Source organism: Microtus ochrogaster, assembly GCF_000317375.1.
Source record: "Microtus ochrogaster isolate Prairie Vole_2 chromosome 14 unlocalized genomic scaffold, MicOch1.0 chr14_random_1, whole genome shotgun sequence".
Lineage (NCBI taxonomy): Eukaryota > Metazoa > Chordata > Mammalia > Rodentia > Cricetidae > Microtus > Microtus ochrogaster.
In genome coordinates, this window is record NW_004949096.1 from 24,446,265 (window position 1) to 24,463,117 (window position 16,853).

Below are 16,853 nucleotides of genomic sequence, written 5' to 3' on the forward strand. Positions count from 1 at the left end.
AAGTGGCCACTTTTTTAAAGGGAGAGAGACCACGCCCCAATGGGCTGGTATCTCAGCGGCTATAGGCTGGAGGAGCGGAAGGACCTCCCGCAACAAAGAACCCAAAGGTCATCCCTTAAGGTGCAGACACCCTGAGCATCAGCCTGGAGACAAGTGACTCTGCTCACTGTTAGGGAGGCTCTGCTAGGCAGATGATGAGAGAAGCCCAGGGGGACAGGCTGGAGCTTCGGGACACTCGTCCTCCACTCTGTCACTCTGCAGGTTGCCAGTTGCAGAGGAGCATTTACCTCCATTCCCACTCAGCTTGCCATTGGCTATTTCTCCATTGACACCCGAGTCCGAGGGCGAGGAAATAAACATTTAGTAAGAGCGCTGTTATTATCACTTGTTTACAGAGAAGGCTACTAGTATTCAAAGAGGTAAGTGTGTTGTTCAGAATCCTATACAGAAGTGGTTCTTAACTTCCCCAGTGCTGTGCGCAGCCCTTTAACACAGTTCCTCATGTTGTGGCGACCCCCCTCAACCACAGATTTATTTTCATTGCCACCTTGTAACTGTAATTTTTCTGCTGTTATAAATCCTAATGTAGTATTTGAAGTATAGCTTCTGTGGGGTCATGACCCACACAGGTTGAGAACAGCTGATGTGAGGTTTTAAGTTGCATGGGTCATGTGCACTATAAAATGATGACCACAACGGACTTTTATTAAACATTTAATATTGACCAGAATCCACACAAAAAGCCTTAATAGTATTTTATCCTTATGCTACCCCAAATGTTGGTGTTGTTAGTGTCCTCACTTGACACGTGACATCATGCAGTCAGTTTGATGGAGCCAAGATTCTAACTCAGTCAGCCAGGCTACAGAGGCCATGCTTTCGGGGCTCACACAGCCACCTCTACATGCTTGTTGGTTCCACACACTGGTCCCCAGCCTCGTGTGGCTCCTAGGCATGTGTCATATGGGTCAGTTGAATTGCAGACTTCCCAGATACAAACTACACAGAATATATTGACCATAGTGTGGGAAAAGAGTGTCAACCATCTCAATGGTAGCCTTTATATTGATTGTATGTTGAAATAGTAGCAACCTGGATATACCGAGATAGATTGAGATGAACTTTTAAAACAGTTTCACCTGCTTCTTTTTCACTTCCTAAAGTGAGGCTAGCAGACAATTTTCACTTATACGTGAGGTTTATATTATATTGCTGTCAGACCGTGGTTCAGCAGACTGTTTCAAGATGTATAGAGACTGAAACTTTCCTAGGCCGCAGTTGATGCTCCTAGTTAGCCCTAGTTTTGGTTAGCATGACTGATGGACGGGTCCCTGGCAATCTTAAGTGTGAGTCCTCTGTTACTTATGAACTTGAATCGCCCGTATTACCACGAGTGGGTAAGAGAGAAATCAAAAGGGTTAGCTAAGCCATGTTTCCCTGTCTGCTAACTGTATGCTGCCTGCCATCTCTCTTCTGACCTCACAGCTTGAGTCCCTCATACCCTCCCCACCCCCTGCCCCGCATCTCTGTGATACCTTCCTGAAGTGTTTCCTATCACGTGCCTTTAGACCCCAGCTGCAGCTGTAGAGCCTGGCGTAGAATTGATAAGTGACAAGTGCCTAGTCATTTTGTTCGGTTGCTGTTCTATTCATAATGACTATTTCCAGGAAGAGATTACATGGGTCTGGAAGGAAGAAGTTGGGAATGTTTGTGGAGCTGGGAAAGCCGTGAGCTGGAGAACGTCACCAAAGCTTGGCAGAGGATTTATTTCAAGCGTCCCCTCCCACAGTACACACACCACATGTTCTTCCTACTCCCCACTTAGGACAGATTTTTTTTTTTAATGGTAGTATCTGCTAAAAGTCAGAAACAGAAAAGAATCTTCCGCTTGTCCAAAATAAATGTTTGTGTTAGCAATTTACAAAGGCTTCTTACTTATCTACAAGCAGGCCTGGGTGGAGAGAGGGAACGAGAGGTTGTTGCTTACTGCAGTTACTACTTGCTCAGGTCATGTTGGAGTGCTCCGCCATGATGCAGAGACATTTCCTGACCCAAACTGAGGCCCTTGTCTTATACTAAAGACTAGGCTAGGGTGTCAGGGATGGACACTGACTTTGCAGAATAATTATCTCTCCAAGTTGTGTATCCCTAATCTAGGTGGTGTGGCAGGACCTAGCACCCCAGGGTAGCTAACAGATTAGGATTGTGGTCTGGCACAATAGTGCTGGGCCCTGCTACATCTCATGTCCAGTCTCTGCCGCTGGATATATACTCCATCTTGACCATGTCTTCCCTGTGCCCTGCTGCCCTTTGAAGTCCAGGCTAGCTGGAAACCCAAACGTGGGTAGAGACTGTTTAGAACTTGGGCCTGGGGCAGGGGTCACATCCACTTTCTGGGTGTCTTGTGCCTGCCTGTCCTCCTCATTTTCCTTTCCCGAGGCTTCTGTGGCTCTCCTTTATTTATGGGACATTTTAACTGTGGACGCTTCTTCTCCGATTAGGAGTTTCTTCACTGTTTCTCTGGCTCTAGTTTGGCGTCTGACATCTGTTCACCTTGCTTTCCGTCTGCCTACCAGGGTCAGCAATGGCCGTGTCCACTCTCCACACCTGAGACCCTGACACAACCCCACTTGGCTCGATAGCTGGTAAGGCAGCAGCAGGCCTGGAGTTCCCGTTAGTGAATCACCTCCTGAACATCAAGTCATCTTAGCTGTCTTCTGAGAAGCAGATACGTGAGGCCGTGGGTTACTGTTTATTAGTCACTAATCATTGTTATGATAATGACTCATTACAGTTTATTAATTAGTACTCATTACTGTGGAATGACACATAGGTCTGGAGGACAAAACGGCTTTGGACAAAGGATGTCAGGGGTAAGTGAAGCTTCTGGAAGCGAAGTGCAGCTGGGGCGGAGTCAGATGCTTGAGCACTCCGACTTAGCTTAGTCACTAACCCAGTGCCTTCTACATCCTCAGCTAAGCTGACCACCTCCACGTGGATACACCATTTTACTTCCAAATACTACTGACACCTTAACACGGCTCCACTCTGACGGCCCATAGAACTTCACACTGGAATCAGAATAAAGCTTTTATAGCATCAGTATAAAGGTATGCCTGGCCTCTGTATAATTCGATGAGTTGATTCTTCATTTCAGACAACAATTAAGAGTTATATGAAGGAGCTAGAAGCACTTCTTCAGATTGCTTATTCAAAATGGCTTTTATTAAACCTGCCAGGTTGTCAAGTCTCCCAGAAACTGTCTCATGTCCAAATTATTCTGTTTTATTCTTTGTGTTTTGCCTGTATTGAGAGAGGCCGGGCTCATGGTGGCTTCACAAAAATTAAATTCATAGAATAAAATTTGGACTTTGGCAATCGAGTAAACAGCCAAAACAAACACACTTTGGTGGGAAAAAAAATTAGATATTTTCTTCTTTTGAAAAGCAAGCAGTGTCTAAGCAAAATACCTTAAAAGTGAACTAAAAAGCTCTTCTAAAGTAAACAACTTTGCCTGGGAGCCTAAATTGGGACCACATGGAGATGCGGAGCCTACAAATGCAGCGACCCAGGCTCCTCCGTTCTGCCTTCGCTACTCTCTCTTGTGCCCCCGAGTGGCCCTGGTAGCCTCTGGTCTTGAGGCTTTAGATCCTAGTATGACTTTTCTATCCTAGTTTGAGGGGTAAAGGAAGAATGAGGAGGAATGAAAACAAATGCCTTTCAACCCCAAACAGCTGAACAATCCCTTTCGCTCGTGAATCTGCCAGACTCGCCCAATGCGGATCTCTCCCTGTGTGTTTGTGGGCGGAGCTTGTGAGAGACAGGGCAAGGTCTGCAAGGACTGCAAGCAACTGCTCAGGCCAGGTTCTGCCCGGAGGCAAATCCAGGAGAAGCCAAGTGGGCACAGCTAGAATCATCCTTTGTTTTTCCCATTCCCCAAGTGCTTTGTACTTTGGGGCGATCAGTCATGAGTCTAAGGGATGTCGTTTTTGACACATAAGCCCTGTCCATTTTAAACATTTTACTAAAAGGCCAGAGGAGATGGAGACTACAGCATCCATGTTGAAGAGTGGGGGGCTATGCTTGTTTCCTCATGCGGGGAGCACATCTTTCTTCCTCCATGGGTTCGTGTCCTGCCCTACCAAGTGGACACTTATGTCAGATATTCGTCCACATGGACGTCTTTTTTCCCCCTTTGACGAGAGGGCAGGATCCTCAAGGACAGTGGAGTGAGTTTGAGAGGACTGCTCTGAGAACCATGGGGAGAATGGACTCGGATATCGATTGAACTAGTTGTATCTGGTAAGTGCTCCTAGATGCCATCAAAGTGCTCCAACTGTTTTGAGTCGCTGTAGCTCAAAACCTCAACTACAGAACTTTGGTCTTCGGAATGAAAGCTGTGCAGGTTGATTAACTTTGGCTCTGTGGATTGTGCTGTTGGCAAACGGGGACCGCGTAGTGAGAAGCAGCTAATATTCATCGAGGGCTCAGTAGTAAGCCATGACATCCAGGTGAGCATTTGGTATAACACACATAGTGTCTGATTCGTTCTCCTCCAAGCATCTCACTCCCACGCTAGACTGGAGGAAACAGCTCCGACTGGGAGATTAGGGATTTGCACAATATGGTAGCAGGTGCGCTTGAAGGCGGTCCCGACCATCAGGAAACACTGGGAATCCATAATGTTTTTTTCTGTGAATCCGTAATGGTTCTTCTGTTGCCTATACCTCCTTAGCTAAGGAAATATTGACTTTTCATACTATGCCTGAATTTTAGAACATTAGTCTTTCAGGAGAAATCGTGTGTGGACACATCATGTGTGTGTGCGTGTGTGTGTGTGTGTGTGTGTGTGTGTGTGTGTGTGTAGGACAACTCCCAAACTGTTGGAGCAAAGGAGACTTTCCAAAGCTTCAAACTTCCTGAAACATGGGTCCATCTCATGGTCCTCATGTGGATGGTGTCCAGTCTCCTTGTCCTCCACGCCTCGTCTTTGGCTCTAGGAGAACATAGATGCCTCTACCCACTTCTCTCTGCCCTAGCTGCAGGCTGGGAGCCTCCCTTTCCCCCCTCACTTCATCTCTAACATCTGTGGGAGGCGAAGCCTCTCTTGCCCTGTCAGCTTTCTCTGAAGAGTCTGAAGGGGAGGGGGAGGGAAAAAGAAAAGAAGTCGGGCCACCTTTAACAGTTTATGTGGTTGCTCCAGTCGCCCAGACATTAACAAAAGAAAGTGGGTGGTGGCTTCCTAAGTGATGGATGGAGACACTGGAGGACTCAGGACGGGGCTGCAGTGTATTTTTAGTGCCTGCAGCTTGTGGTAACCTAAGTGAAAACTGCTGGATCCCTTCCCTTCCACTGAATGACTGGTATTGAAGAGTCTATGCCCTCTCCTGCCAGACTTTTCTTCACGGAACTCCCCTTTTATGAGGTGGGTGACTAGCTCCTTGGCACCAGGCTGCCCCGCCACAATTCTCCTTTATTGCCCAGCACTGATGCCCAACTACTTGACTCCACAGACAGCCTCGGCATGGGGCGAGGGGCACCGATGGAACTCGACTGGCTGTAAGCTTGTCAGGGTGTTACCAAATTGTGAGGCAAAGTTGGCCGGGCAGGGGTTCCGTCTGAACACGCTGAGCCGTCTGGCATGAGGCAGCAATCAGAGACGAAGGAAATATGGGAGTGAGAGTCCAGAGGCCGGCTTCCCGTCTCAAGAGTGTTTCTGCTGGTACCTTGGTCCACAGTGGGAAGCCAAACCCCTGGTTACTGTCGTCTTTGGAACCCTTTGAGGGAGACAGAAACGACCAGAGACCCCAGTATACTGAGAAGTCATTGGTGCTTCAGGGTTGAACTGATCTTAAAAGACCAATGGGAAGCCACCAGAGAGAGTGTTCATGGGCTGCCCGTGACGCGCTCCTGGTGTCATTCAGAGTGGAAATCATTCTGCGGTCTCAGACTACAAAATGGCAGGCTACAAACTCGTTGAGGGGCTGTGGGTCAATAGCCATAGTCCAGAATTCTCTTATTTCAGAGAAGTAGCTCTGTTCCTATTGACCTCACCGAGCTCTCCACAGAATAAAACAGTGCTTCGGAACCACTGAAACCATAGCCTGGTCTGTGGCTCCAGAAGCCATGAGGAGCAAGCCAGCAAGCGGCACTCTTCCATGGCCTCTGCATCAGCTCCTGCCTCCAGGTTCCTGCCTTGAGTTGCTGTCCTAATTTCCTTCAGTGATGAACAGTGATATGGGAGTGTAAGCCAAATAAATGCTTGTCTCTCCAAGCTGCTTTTAATGGTGTTTCAGTGCTGCAATGGCGACGCTAACTGATAACAGGCTCTGATAAAGATAAATCCAACTCAGCTAGTCTTTGGTTATTTTTTATACCTCTTCCACCCACCCATTCAGAGTCCTAGATTACACTAGTTACAGCTAAATACAGTGCCACTGCTATGACAATGCACACACACACACACACACACACACACACAAACATCTATCAGTGAGTTTGTATTATCTAGATTTTGGAAATAGTGGGGATGGTGCCAATTTTTTTAAAAAAAATATATATTTATTTACTATAGGTACAGTATTCTGTCTGCATGTACACTTGCAGGCCAGAAGAGACACCAGATCTCATTGCAGATGGTCGTGAGCCACCATGTGGTTGCTGGGAATAGAACTCAGGACCTCTGGAAAAGCAGCCAGTGCTCTTAACCACCAAGCCATCTCTCCAGCCCCCTGGTGCCAATTTTAATACATAAACTTTATACAAAGAAAACTGGCCTTAAATCTCATTTAACAAGAATTGGATATTATACAATGGAAGCAGATAATGTCTCATCACAGGATAGGCTTGATTATCTGAAATAATTTAGAAGGTCTTACTAAAAAAGACCCTGTCTTTACCAATGGTGTTTTCTCACACCATCAGATCACGGTCCTTTGGAAGCTTTGCCGGTTTCTGAGGCATCTCTTTCGTGTGTATTACTAGAAACTTCAAGTCCTGATCCCAGTCCTTGTTATTTCACTCCTGAGCCTCAGCAAAATTCTTTTTTCTTTTTTAGATTTTTTTCGAGACAGGGTTTCTCTGTGCAACAGTTTCAGCTGTCCTGGAACTCGTTTTGTAGACCAGGCTGGCCTTGAACTCACAGAGATCCACCTGCCTCTGCCTCCCAAATGCTGGGATTAAAGGCGTGTGCCACCACCACAGGCTTCTTAACTTCCTTCCAGCTCACCCCTGCATAGTGATCCCGTGATACATACACCATGCTTAACCACACTGGGTTGTAGATCGTGTTCATTGTTTCACTGTGTGGACCTTGAATAACCACGTAGACTGAAGGAACAACTAGAGAACAGAAACCACACTTTCTCAGGTTAATTCTCTATGGCACTAATAAACTAATTGGTTAATATTCAGGAGGATGCCTATGTTTGTCTTTGGATTCACCTTCTTATTTAGCTTCTCTAGGATTGCGAATTATAAGCTCAATGTCCTTTATTTATGGCTAGAAACCAAATATGAGTGAGTACATCCCATGTTCCTCTTTTTGGGAATATTAACCTTCATCAGGCGATGAAAGGAGACAGAGACAGAGACCCACATTGGAGCACCGGACATAAATCTCAAGGTCCAAATCAGGAGCAGAAGGAGAGGGAGCACGAGCAAAGAACTCAGGACCGCGAGGGGTGCACTCACACACTGAGACAATGGGGATGTTCTTTCGGGAATTCACCAAGGCCAGCTGGCCTGGGTCTGAAAAAGCATGGGATAAAACCAGACTTGCTGAACATAGCGGACAATGAGGACTACTGAGAACTCAAGAACAATGGCAATGGGTTTTGATCCTACTGCACATACTGGCTTTGGGGGAGCCTAGGCAGTTTGGATGTTTACCTTACTAAACCTGGATGGAGGTGGGCGGTTCTTGGACTTCTCACAGGTCAGGGAACCCTGATTGCTCTTCAAGCTGATGAGGGAGAGGGACTTGATCGGGGGAGGGAAATAGGAGGCGGTGGCGGGGAGGAGGCAGAAATCCTTAAGAAATAAATAAATTAAAATAAATAAATAAATAAATAAAAAGCCATGGGGAGAGAAAAAAAATAAACTAATTGGTGTGTTGTTTCCTACAGAAAGTCCTTCATGCCCCTGGGCTGGGCTACATACTTTTCTATACAATGGTAACTTCCTGTGCTTCCCAGCTATGTGATACATGCATTACAACTGGCTGTATTGTACATGTCCCTTCCTTCCTTCCTTCCTTCCTTCCTTCCTTCCTTCCTTCCTTCCTTCTTTCCTACTAGAACTCAATGAAAACAGCATCTACAACAATCTGGTTGACCCTCTGCCTTAGTCAGTGTTCTATTGCTGTGAAGAAACACAATGACCATGACAAATCTTACAAATGAAAACATTTGATTGGCGCTGGCTTAAAGTTGCAGAAGTTTAGTCCATTATCACCATGGCAGGAAGCATGGTGGCATGCAGGCAGATTTGGTGCTGGAGATGGAACTGAGTTCTACATCCTGATGCGGGGAGCAAAAAAGGAGAGCCACTGAGTCTGGCTTGGGATTTTGCAAACCTCAAAATCCACCTCCAGTAACACACCTCCTTCAACAAGGCCACACCTCCTAATCTTTTCAAAGAGTGTTGCTCTCTGGTAACCAAGCCTTCAAATCTATGAGCCTATGGGGGCCTTTCTCATTCAAACCACCACTCCTTCTAATGCTCAAACTGGATATTGTTTTGTCTAAGTCTTGATGTATAGATTATGTTCAATAAATCATTTAAATTATTTGAATAATGATGTTTAAACATGTGTTTGATTAATGTCAGAGAGTTAAGGAAACCAAGGGAAACAGACCTAGCAGAGCCTGTGTGATAGCCTGGCATTCAGGCTGATTGAGCATGTGATGTCACAGACCTGTTCTGGACAATGGAATGAATCAGAAAAGCAGCATGTGGCTGAACATGCCACTAGATTAAAACTTCCTTTCTAGATGTGCACAGAGCAGCATCTTTGACATCTTCATGTCCCCCAAGGTTCCTACCTGTCTCAATGAGTGCGTCTGTATGCGGTGTCCTTAAGTATGGTTTGAAAAGATGTTTGTGTTCTGGTAGCTCTACCTGGTTCTAAACATCTGTTGCTTCGAACAAGTGCTACATTCACGTAAGTGGCACCAGTGCAGAGAGGTAAACAGAGCCCTGGCAGGCTCTCCGTTCGGGAAACTGTGTTTGCTTCCTTCATTAATTACTAATGGGGCATTAAGACATGTGTTCTCTCCGAGCCAAGTTGGGTAATTCCTGGCACCTAGTCCGAGGGTGCTTCCAAAAGCAGAGGCATGTACTGACACAGCAGAGAGCTTGCCCTGTAACAAGCACAGTAGTGGCTACGGCACCAGGCTCAGCGTCAGCTTCAGGTATATCAATACCAAAGGCACCTATCCATTGCTTTCACCTTTGCAGTTTGCAGGTTAATTCGGAAACATAAAATAATTCGGGGGGGGGGGAAGCATGTATTCCCAGGGTACTTCTGAAAGCAGCTACCACTGTGTGATTTGGATAACACCTGATGAAGAGCAGGAGTGGTTAAAAATGAAGGCAGATAAAATCAGAGGAAGGAGAGTAACAAGCTAATAACAGAATTACAAACCAAAGTGTGGTTTGCAAATCAGTTTTAACAGTCAATTAAGAATTAAAATGAAGATTTTATTCCTGTGGATACACCAACTAAGAGAACGTCAGAGTGATAGCGTGAAATAGTAAGAAATAAGAGACTGACAGATACTAATTAGTCATAGTAGATTTTTAGCAGATATATTTTAATGTAGATTATGATATAATATTAATAAGGGCATGAAAGAATGTCAATAATGTGGCATATTGGCTATATTTACTTATGAGTTACATGAAGTAGCTTATTCTAAATATTCACATAATTATAGTGATCCACAAAAGAAATACCTATTTGTTTGTTCATTTATTTGTTTGGTTTTTGAGACAGGGTTTCTCTGTGTAGCCCTGGCTGTCCTGGAACTCATTCTGTAGAACAGGCTGATCTCAAACTCAGAGATCTGCCTGCCTCTGCCTCTCAAGTGCTGGGATTAAAGGTGTGTGCCACCACTGCCCAGAAAAAAAAATTTAACTTATTTTTATTTGATATGGATGGGTGTTCTTCCAAGATGTATGTGTGTATGCAATGTACATGCAGGACCCGTGGAGGCAGGAAGAACACTTTTGAACACCATAGGACTGGAGCTACAGATGCTTGTGAGTGATTGTGTAGGCACTGAGAATTAAACCGGGGGCCTCTGGAGGAACTACTAATTCTTTTAACCCCTGAGCAATTTCTCCAGCCCCAACCATCTTTTCAAGTGTGTAAATATTGTAGACATTCCCTCTTATTGCAGAGCAATGGCTAATGCTACTAAGGGAGGTTAAGTTTGTCCTTTTAAGGTGAGACTTGAATCAAACATAGCAGAGACTGTGATGGAGAAACAGCTCAGAAAGATGCCAAGGTCTAGAGCCATGATGACCCAACTTGAATATGTTTACAGTCCTAAAGAAAATAATGTGCCTATCCAAGGAGGACTGGGTTTTGCCAAAAAGACAAAGCCAGTGTATTCACACAGTGTCCAGGGAGCTTTGCCTGACTGGACTTAGGTAAAGTGGCCAGAGGGGAAAGCCATGGAGTTCATGTACAACAGGTCATCCTACGATTTAGAGTAGACCCCCCTTTATGGACATCTGTGAGCACCCTGTACATAGATTAACACAGCTTTGAGGGAGGACCACTGGTGTCCCAACAGAGTTGACAAATATGAAGTCTTCCTAAGAAGGGGGTCTGGAAAAAGGAAGCTTGATCTTGTAAAATGTGTTACAAATGAAGTAGTCCCACAGTCATAAGGCACAGAGGTACAGTAAAACAAGTTACTCGTGGGAGCTTCTTCACTGCCGTGTCTGCGTATGGGTGAGGCACTTAGAAACCTGTTACTGACCTGCAAGAGGTGGGAACAGACAGTTACCAGGCAAATGTGATGATAGGTTATTTATTCTAAACAAGCTAAAAAAAAAAAGAATGGATTAAAGAGTTAATTTTTTAAGTAAACTAAAGTATCCAAATGTTGATCATAAACCCTGAAGAGGAAATGATTTTACAAGTCTAGATAGATGAAAAGAAATTACAAAAGAGAGTTAAAAACGACTCAGACCATGCAACTATTAAAAGCTTATGTTAGCAAAATATCATAATAGCAAGCAGAACTCAAAGTCCGATGACATGGGGAACGCTTGCAGAGGATGTGACAGAGGCCTAATATCTTTATTAAGTGTAATGTTTGTACAAGTTGATAAGAGAAACATGGTAATTCTAGAAGCATAAACAGACAAGTCGTAAAAAAGAAAACAAAACCAGTAAATAAACATATGGAAGATGTTTGATTGATTTGGCAGTCAAATCCATTTAAGCAAGCAAGAAAAAATATGAAATTTCATGAAAGCTGATGCGGGTGAGGATGTTGTTAAAATGGCACTCCGCTGTTGGTGATAGTTTATAAATTAGTGCCTCCTTTCTGGAAAACATTTGGCAGTATAATATCATGAGCCATAAAAATGTTTATAGCGTTTGACCTAGTAATTTGACTTACTTCTGGGAACTTATCCTGATGAAAATTAATCCAAAATATGGAAAAAATTAAGGCCCTATGATACATTGGGAAATACTAAGTGTCTCACAATAGAGGAATAGTTAACGTGTCATGGTGCCCTGATTAGATATAAAACAACATTTTCCTTCATAAATGCAGAAATGGGGCACAGGCAGACAAGCAGAAAGATTCTTGTGATTTAATATGAAAGAAGAATTATGAAATGTTTAAAAGTTCTTCTTAGATTGATTTATTTGTGTGTGTGTGTGTGTGTGTGTGTGTGTGCACATGAGGGTAGCAGCCTACTAATGCCACAAGAGGCTGCCAGATTTCTAGAGCTGGAATTACTTGTAGTTGCCACTGCTAATTGTGGATGCTGGGAACCAAAGTCAAGGCCTTTGGAGGAGCAGCAAATGCTCTTAACCACTGAGCCATTACCCCAGCCCCTGTAAAGATTTATGCAGAAAAGTATGTACAGAAAAGAATAGTTGGAGCCATCAAATTTTCAGTTGTTAAGTTGGGGTGGCAGGATGTTAGTGAGTTTTTTTCTCTAATTTCCTCCCCGTGTGTTCTTTTCATCTATCAGATCTCCGTGACAACTGCCCCCTCGTGTGTCCCCTCCCTCCTACTCAAGCCCGTGCCCAACTTCCACAGCCCTGCTCACCTATGTGAGCATCCAGAAACCCACTTGTCTCACCAGCTGAAGGGAACCGTCTCTTCGCCAAGCTCCACGATGATGATTTAACATTTCCATGACAGTCGCGCACTGGTCACGTTCTGAGAAAATGACCAATAGACACTGTGTGTCTGTTTCTGCAGATAAACCACTTGATGTGTTCCCCTTGCTCTCTAAGGCCAGTGCTTTGCCTGTGTGGTCTGCTGAGTAAATGCCAATTTAAAGATGTTTCCTCCACTGCAGGTGGAGCTCACGAGGGTCTTCAGCACCTGGGTCCTTTTGGCAACATCCCTAACATAGTGGCAGAGTTGACTGGCGACAACATTCCTAAGGGCTTCAGTGAGGATCAAGGCTACCCAGACCCTCCAAATCCCTGTCCTCTTGGGAAAACTGGTAAGGAACAAGGCCTTGGGTTATAATGGGAGGTAACTGGAAATTCTGACCCCAGCGACAATGTGGGCTCCCTCTGAAGAATGTTCCTCTTTTTATTTAGGGTGAGGCCTCTCTCTTCCCTGAAGCATGGAGCTCCCATGTTGGGTGGAGCAGCATGGGAGTTGAATACTACTGAGTCAGTGTGGGGAGGCTGGCCCCGGATGACAGGAAATCCTTAGTCACTGGCTGGTATCAAGCCCATCAGCCACCTTTTACTTGCTTGTAAGGTTTTGGATGGATAGGAAGAAAGACTAGCTCAGAGTGTGGGGGTCTGGAAAAGATGATAGGAGAGAACGTAGCACAGATGTCCTTAGAGTAGGGTCCCTGGGCCAGTAGCAGCAGCATAACTTGAGAACTTGCTAGAAACGTAAATCCTCTGGCTGAATCAGACTTACTGAATGAGACACACGCAGTCTGGGACTGAGCCGTCTGTGTAGTGACCATCCTTGGAGCACACTGATGCTTGAAACCTACTTTTAGAAGATGAGAGAAAGAGACCCAGAGTGTGAGCCAAGAGATTTGCACCCCAGGGTTACCCATACAGTATTTCATTGATTTAGGGTTTGGTCTCCTCATTGATAGAAGTACAACACACACAATGCCTTAAAGAAATGTTCAGTGTCATTCCGGGTTATCCCATGCAAGATCTGTGTGACATAGCATTCTGTACCCTTAGGACACTGAGAGAAGAGCAGCCAGCATGAACTGACCGAGGTGGCTGAGTTCCCAGTGCTAGACGCGGCCTCAGAACCTGCTTTGGCCTTTGTTATCATTCCAGACTCCACATTGTTTTCCTGACACAACTGGCAATTTGGAAATAGAAGTCATTTGCTAAAGTTTGCTACCCTCGGAGAAGAATCTCTTCAGACCCCCTTACAAAGAATCATGCGTGATACAGAACAGAACAGTTCAGTGACACAGAATAGAACCCTGACTTGCCTGTGCCCTGCTCTTGTCTGCATCACCACCCATCTCCCTGCACAGAGCAGTGCAGCTCCTAGAACCCAGCTCTTGACTGAGGGCTAGACGGTGACTTCTAGAGTACATTTCCAGTCCTCCAAATCTTAGCCCGGGCCCCAGCAAGGCTTTATCACTACAGCTCCATCTCGATGTCCTTGATAAATAGTTACCAAAAGTTGGCAAAACCCTTTCCCACATGATAAAGACATTAGAAATGGCTCAGCAAGAAGTGGGGAGTCACACTGGGAATTGTTTGGAAAACTAATAACTTCCCGGTGCTGAGACACTGTGTCTGAAGATTTCTGTTCTATCCCACGGGCTAGACAGCCTCTCTAATTGTGAACAGTTCTCCTTTCAGTATTGACTGACAGGTCGTTATCCCTTTGAAACAAGCTGGGGGTGGGACTTCTTTCCTACTCTGGTCCTGCAAAAAACTTCCCCAGCCTCTGTTTCTCCCTCTCTGCTTCTCCACCTTGTTTTATGATGCTGGGACTCGAATCCAGGGTCTTACACACACATTGCACATTCAACCATTGGGATGCAACTCCTGCCCCTACTTCTCCTCTTGTTAAAGATGTTGTTTGTCTAAAATACATTGGAAGCAGGAAGTTTTCAAAGCTCACTTTTAGGGGACCATATTTAGTGATCATCAATCTTATAGAAAAAGAAAAGCCAGGAAAGATAACTTGTTTGCTTTAGTTTGTTATAAAGCACGTATACTTCCGTGAACCATCACAGCTGTAGAGCCCTGTAATCCCAGCTCTCAGCAGGCAGTGACAGGAAGAGTCTGAGTCTGAGGCACAGATGAGACTCTCCATGAAGAGCAATCAAAACAAGAGCAAAATAAACGGCAACAAAAAAGAGCTTTGTTGGAATAAACTTTTATTTAAAGGGAGGTGTCCGAGAGGGGCTTTAATCATACTGCAAACTCCCATGTGCCAATGGTACCACGCATGGCCACCTTCATTTCTTAGGGCAACTTGGTAAATATTTGCTTATTTGTATCTCATAGGTGAATAAACAGACTTAGAAAAGCCAGGTTAACTCTAAAAAACTGAACCTATAGATCACACAAGAGCTGGGATTTGATTTTCAAGCTTCTCTCTAAAATACAAATCACTGCTGCTATAAAACACAGCGCCAAGACCTGTCTGAAGGCACTAGAGTGGTTCCTAAAGACATCATCGGAGAGAAACAGAGGTCCATGCAATTATTATTCCATACCACATACATGTCTACAGAGCAGTGTACTGATTGCAGGGAAAGAGACAGCAACCCGGACCATACACTCCCAGGGCTTCTACTCTGCTCTCCTCCACGGTCTGGGTTATAACATCCTCATGTGTCACCAGCGCTTCATGCCACTCAGTAGGACTCTGGGAAAAGGAAAAGACCTTTTCAAAGGAAGCAACAAAAAACACCTGAGGTTAAAGCAAATGAAATATTCTAGAGGTTCTTCATGATAGAAACTTGTTTCTCACGTATGTGAAATCCTATCCCAGGGAGGTCAGGAAATGACAGAACTAGATGGTTCTTCTTTCTTGACTCTTGATGCCCCCAGTTGCCCTGGCTGGCAGCATACATACCAGAAGATGGGGTAGAGTTGGGGAAAGCAGACTATTCCTAGAAGGTTTTGAGGACAGACCTGGAAGTGGAATCTATCTCTTTTCCCTACATTCTCTTGGCCTGGGCCCAGGCAAATGACTCCACTTCATTGTAAAGAAAAGCTGGACAATTAGCCTTGCTGTATGCCAAGGAGAAAGGGGAAGTGGGTTTGGAGGGAAGCCAACAGGTCTTTCCTCCTGGAGTGTTTTCTTGTGACAGAGGGGATTAGAACCCCAGAGGGAACGTGATTCAGAGTGTCTGATACGAACAGACTATGACCTCTGTGTGTCTAGTTGTTTCTGATAAGTTAACTTTTAGAATAACAACAGATGTGTTGATCATTTCTCAAAAACCTTTGTCCACAGCAGATGACGGATGCCTAGAAAATGCCCCTGACACTGCAGAATTCAGCCGAGAATTCCAGTTAAACCAGCACCTTTTTGATCCAGAGCATGACTACCCAGGTTTGGGCAAGTGGGTAAGTGCGTTTCCAGCAGCTGGTGGAAGGTTCACGCTGACCTCTTGGGGTTAGGGATACCAGAGATCAATGTACACATGAGGGAAGGAGGAAAAATTGTTTTAGGAGTTGATTCCTCAGAAATCTCTGGCTGAGGGAGACTCGGTGCAATTATTATTCCAGACCACACTTGTGTGGCTATGGAGCAATGTACTGATTACATGGAAAGAGACAGCAACCCAGACCATGCACTCCCCAGGGGTTTCTACTCTGCTCTCCTCCATAGTCCGAGTCATAACATCGTGATGTGTTACCAGTGTTTCATGCCACTCTGTAGGACTCCGGGAAAAGGAAAAGACCTTTCCAAAGCAAAAGACACCGAGAAAATCTGTAAAGTTGATTTCTAGACTAAGGGAGATGATCTGTGCTTATCTCTGCAGAATCAAGGAAGTAAAGACATCCAGAGTTGGAAACACACACACACACACACACACACACACACACACACACACACACGTCTGCTTTGTGGAGAGAAAGACAATCTCCAGATGTGTGGCTGTGAGCTGGCTGTCAGTTGCATGCAACCACCGGTAACTGTCAATGAAGGGTGTTGTTTTATAAGCACTTGGAAAGAGAAATCATGGCCACTTGGCACTGGTGTGCTAAAAACAAGTTTTGTGATCTGCTCATATTATTCTCTTGCCAGCGTTATGTATCTGTGTGCCAGCTTAGTGAGGGAAATGAAGTGGGCATGCTGCACTTGGACTTCATCGAAGTTTTTGACAAGATCTTTTATGGTCTCCCCTTGGAGGAGATGAAGAGATACAGTCAAGTTAACAGAATATCACTGAAGGACAGCCTATTGAAGAATCTGTGTCAGGAGGGGAGGGAATAGTACAGGGTACCCTGCACGTCTGAGTGCTACCCCACTCCACGTTTTTATCAATGATCGTAATAAAAACACAGATCATGTACTTCCCAGATTCTCAGCAGTTGACACAAAGTTGGAATAGAGAACACCAGAGGACCGAGTTGGGATTCAAGAAGATCCCAATAGGCTGGAACAATGAGTCAAGGAAGTTTA

The 16,853-nt window shown here is 44.9% G+C and overlaps 1 protein-coding gene across 4 annotated transcripts in view; it reads left to right on the top strand.

The window, feature by feature from the left end:
- The window catches only part of Scg5 (secretogranin V), a 57,706-nt gene that overhangs the window by 29,778 nt on the left and 11,075 nt on the right, over nt 1-16,853 (top strand). For 2 of the 4 annotated variants that reach the window (XM_005364218.3, XM_026787727.1), the window contains exons 3-4: nt 12,559-12,708; nt 15,681-15,790. In XM_005364218.3, coding sequence (XP_005364275.1) covers nt 12,559-12,708; nt 15,681-15,790 — 260 coding nt within the window. Of the gene's footprint in view, nt 1-12,558; nt 12,709-15,677; nt 15,791-16,853 lie in introns of all 4 variants that reach the window. The other 2 variants (XM_005364216.3, XM_005364217.3) reach the window with 1 other exon arrangement.